The sequence below is a fragment of the Durio zibethinus genome, chromosome 22 (assembly GCF_047325235.1).
Source record: "Durio zibethinus cultivar Kanyao isolate XHJ-2024 chromosome 22, ASM4732523v1, whole genome shotgun sequence".
NCBI lineage: Eukaryota > Viridiplantae > Streptophyta > Magnoliopsida > Malvales > Malvaceae > Durio > Durio zibethinus.
The window spans coordinates 17498370-17502924 of NC_143183.1; the positions used below are offsets into that span (position 1 = coordinate 17498370).

The 4555-nt window shown below is 31.7% G+C and overlaps 1 protein-coding gene across 1 annotated transcript; it reads left to right on the forward strand.

Moving 5' to 3' along the window:
* Positions 1–2861: 2861 nt before the first annotated feature.
* Positions 2862–3446, forward strand: LOC149512651 (uncharacterized). Its single transcript, XM_089751865.1, has one exon. The coding sequence runs from the start codon at positions 2942–2944 to the stop codon at positions 3263–3265; it is 324 nt and encodes a 107-aa protein (XP_089607991.1). The 5' UTR covers positions 2862–2941; the 3' UTR covers positions 3266–3446.
* Positions 3447–4555: the final 1109 nt, after the last annotated feature.

Here is a 4555-nt window from a genome sequence, read left to right on the forward strand (position 1 = left end):
TAAAGGTGGGTCATAAGCTCAGAGTGGATCGGTTTGAACAAAAACACATGGATCATGGGGCCGTTTAACTCAAAACGATGTCATTTTAGAGACGATATAAAAGCTTGAATCTTCTCTTTTTACTTCAGAGCTCCCTTTCCTTCTCTCTCTCTTCTTTTCTTTCCTCTCCCTCTCTCTTTAGAATTGATTGAAATCTAGTTGATTTTCGTCGGATTTTGGAAAATCATGCAAGAATCTAGATTGGCTCATTGAAAGTTCATCGAAAATTCAAACTTCACCGAAATCTTCGACTAGATTCTGGAAAACCTATCGTAAAACTCAACTGATTTTGGAAAATTCACCAAAAACTAGAAAAAGTTGTCAGAATATGGGAATTTTCCAAAAAATTCCTAGAAAAAAATTTTTTTTTAAACAAAAAAAATCTTCAAAAATTTCTCAACTACTTTCTGCTTTTTTGAACGTATATCTCTATCTAATTTATTGTTCTGTATGTTCAAAGGCTTGATTAGGGTCTGTATTTATAGGATTTAAAACCAAAGAATCCCCATTTGGACAAAAATCCTAATTTCTTTTAAACTTCAACTTCAACCTTCAAATTTAATTCAAACTCAAACACCCAACTTCAATCAAACTTAACCACCTTTTTTTCTTTTCATTTTTTCTTTTGTTATTTTTTTATATCTTTGTTAGCAAAATTAACCAAAGTAAAACCCCAGACATATTGGGGTATTTATAGCTGCCCCTTTTTGCACATCTTTTGTGAAACAAGAATTATGTAAAAATATAGACAACCCAATCAAGAAACACATTTTTTTTGTTTTTATTTTTTTAAGCATACTCAAACTTCTTGAATAACATAAAAACTCTTTTAAACAGAGGCTCCATGATTTTTGAGAAATAAATAAAACTCCTCTAAATAGAGGCTAATTATATATATAATATATAAAATTATATATATATATTAGGGTGTCTACACCTGACCCATGAGTAGGTCTAATTTTACCCTACAAATATATATATACATATATAGACACATACACACACACACAAAGAGGGATGCACTTACATTAGTGTAAGAGTTACACTTTTTTTTTTTTTTTACTTTTGGATTAAAATGATTAAGTGTTATAGATTTAATTTTAATCTAGAGATAAAAAAAAGTGTGTAACTCTAATACTATTTTAAGTGGATCCCTCCTCTATATATATATACACACACATATATATATATATAGGAGGTATCCACTTAACTAATGTAAAATTTTTTTAGTTTTATACTTTTTTTAATTATTAATTTCAACAAATCTAATGGATGAGATTAAATTATTATTTTTTAAGATTTTTACTTATCTCACTTATCATTTAGATTTATTAAATTTAAAGATTAAAAAAATATAAAAAATTAAAGTTGATGCCTTTCTCATATATATATATATATATATATATATATATATATGTATATGAGAACGAAACTCACAAGAAAAACATGGAGAGATGGGTTTGCAGGCTTTTGCCAGTTTGCCTAAGGGAAGTCAGCAGTCGTAGATCAATGTGACTTTGAGCGTGTTTGAACATTAATTTACGTTGATCATCAAATTCAGTCTGCCATCCATATTCCACATTTCCATTCCACGCGATTCCACATGCACCGTTCCAGGCTGATCAGGGCGGATAGAGTCTTTGTAGTCATCCAATGCCGACATATGCTTTCAACTCTCAAACAGCACAACTCAGCTATCATGCGTAAGCAGATGCCCCAAATCCTGCGATAAGAACCCAGAGAAAAAACAAAAGGAAAATCAACTTAAAGTTGGACTTTCATTTCCATATAGAATTAACTATGTTTATTTGTCTACTAAGTTAAATATTGAAATACAAATTTTCTTTATACATTAAACTCAAGATTTATTCTAATTGATTTACGTAATTATTTTTAAAAATTAACATTCAATAGAATTGAAGTTTCAAGTCGCAACTTTTTTCTATCTTCAACTTGGAGCTTCCTTTATATAAAAAAGTTTTCTTTATTATACGTTGGAAATTCTTGTATCCTTAACTTAAAGCATATTGTCTTCGATAATGTTTTAGATAATTAGAATTCGACTTATTAAAAAAACATATAAAACGATTTTTAAAAGTTAAAAAGTAGATGCTAAGATGTTATTAGGCTTTTCTTTTTATATTTCTTAATATATGTGACTATCAATTTAGAAAAAAAAAATATAGATACGGCATACAATTTAAGGCTCAAGTTATCGTGTATTTGATTCAGATTGTAGATTTTGAAACATTTTTTAATTAAAATTGTCATGAATTAAATTTTAATTACGAAATTAAAAGTTTAACATGCACTCTACAAACAGATCACACACGAGTTAACTATTTTTAAACTTTGAAACATTTTAGGTTGGCAGCCGAAGTCAAGAAATAAGACTCCGTTTTATAAAGCTTAGCCCAATTCAAGTAATTAACCAAATTCCTATTGAAATGATAGTGTAAACTGATTCCATGTGCCCAGCGCACATGTATATATCAAATGTTTATTATATAGTATTAGTCATCACAACATAACCTCATTTTGTTACATCAGATAACTTGCTTTTCATGTCAGAGACCTGTTAAATTTTTTGTTCCATTGCATTTTTCAACCTGCCTTCTATTAAAGAAAACACTGTTTGGGACACAAGTTTCCTTTTGTTTCATTCACAATATTATCAGACTTTGAAAATTCTTACTGTATTGGCCGGGTCAAAACAGGACTCCATTAAGATATCTTTGGCCGGACGCCGCCAAAGTCAATTCCATGTTTCAATTAACGACTTAATTCCATGCTTCCGCAACTATATATATCGGCCCTGCATGCCAAACTCCACACCAAACACCCAATTGCAAAGCTCATAAACGAAACAACTAGCAGCTAGCTAGCTAAGTCCTTTATACAAATGGGATTCCTCAAACAAACTGCAATCTTCAAGTTTTCTCTTTTATTCACACTCTTGTTCATTTTGTTTACTGCACAATTTGGTGCTGCTGCTAGGCCATGCCAAGGCAAGCGATTATTTCGTGAAATTGTGCCAAATTTTGAGTCCCTGCAGAAGGGGCCAGTGCCACCATCTGCTGGTTCTCCTGGCACCAACATCCCTGGTAGCTCGGGCAATCGCGTGGTCAATGAAATCAACGCTGCTGGCCATCTCCTTCGTTCACCGCCCTCCTTTCCCGGCATTAACGTTATAAAGTTTGCAGGTACTACTTCCATGGAGGAATAACAGCAACAACTAACAAAGCCAGATTCTTCAAATTATTCATAGTTGTTCCGTAAAGCAGCAGATTTTCACACAATATTATACTATAATGTCTTAAATCTTTCTTTTTTTATTTTTCATTTCTTTGACTACTCTTTTTAAGTGTATCCTGTTAGTTATATTATCTAATTGTTTAATTTTTTTACAGGCGATTTTCGCCACTTTTTCTCTTTGCTTAGTGATTTCTAATTCCATAGTCAATTTTTTCCTTTTAATTAATTAGATGCAGTCAATGCTATTAACTAGCTGTTATACCTTAATTCTGGATTTTCTTGTGGTGCAAGTATACTTAATGAATATAAAAAAAGTCACTGAAACAAATTTTTTTATATGGATGAAGTAAACCTTCAAACTTTTGATCAAACAGTATAATCCTTTGCAACCTTCTTACTCTAATTGGCCAACCATGCTTATTTAAGTCACAAGGTGTTTTATGTACTTTTGCCTTTCCAGATTTTCTCTTTTGCCAAACCATACTAGGTAGAATAACTACCTATGCTTCTTTATGAGTGACATGATATGATCCCTTTGTTCATTGAATTTCTGTTTCAATGTTTGAATATGCCCTCTAAGCACCTCATTCTCCTTTTGGGCTTCAACACAATCATCTTCCATCTAGGAACATTCTCTTTTCAACTTTTCATTTTCACAAATCAAATCAACAATAGTTATCTCTTTGGTCTTCCCATGGATACGTAATCTTTTATGCTCTTGACGTAGCTCCATCAACTCCTTAAGGGCATTGTCACGCTCACTAACAATCTTTTTGGCTTTACTCTTAACTTCTAACCTCTTATGTTGTTGATGAAGTTTAATTAAATCATTAACTATTGTATCACATTCCTTAGAGATCTTATGGACTCTGACTTCTAGGTTTTTTACCTTGTTTTTCAATTACTCACTCTCTTTTTAAAGCTTTTAAATCTCTTGCTTCATCTAGTTTTTCTCAGCTTTAAATTTTTTCCTTGCAAATTCTAACTCTGAGGGTATCTCATCTAACACTTGATTCACCAATTGGTAATGATCTACGAGTGTAAACACAACCTTCTTGTTGCTCTTGGCTTTCCACACCATATACCCATGAGTGACTTTATTAGTAATCAATTCAGGACTCATTCTCTTGGGCTTCTTCCATGCTTTGATCACATTATCCACCTTTTGCAGCATTTTTTACTCACTATAAAGAAAATTTGATTGAATGAGTCTATGTGTCATAAAAACGAACTGCTCAACTCCATATTGCCTTCAGACCAT

Coding starts and splice junctions, on each gene's coding strand:
- LOC149512651 (XM_089751865.1), top strand. CDS start 2,942: ATGGGATTCCTCAAACAAACTGCAATCTTCAAGTTTTCTCTTTTATTC.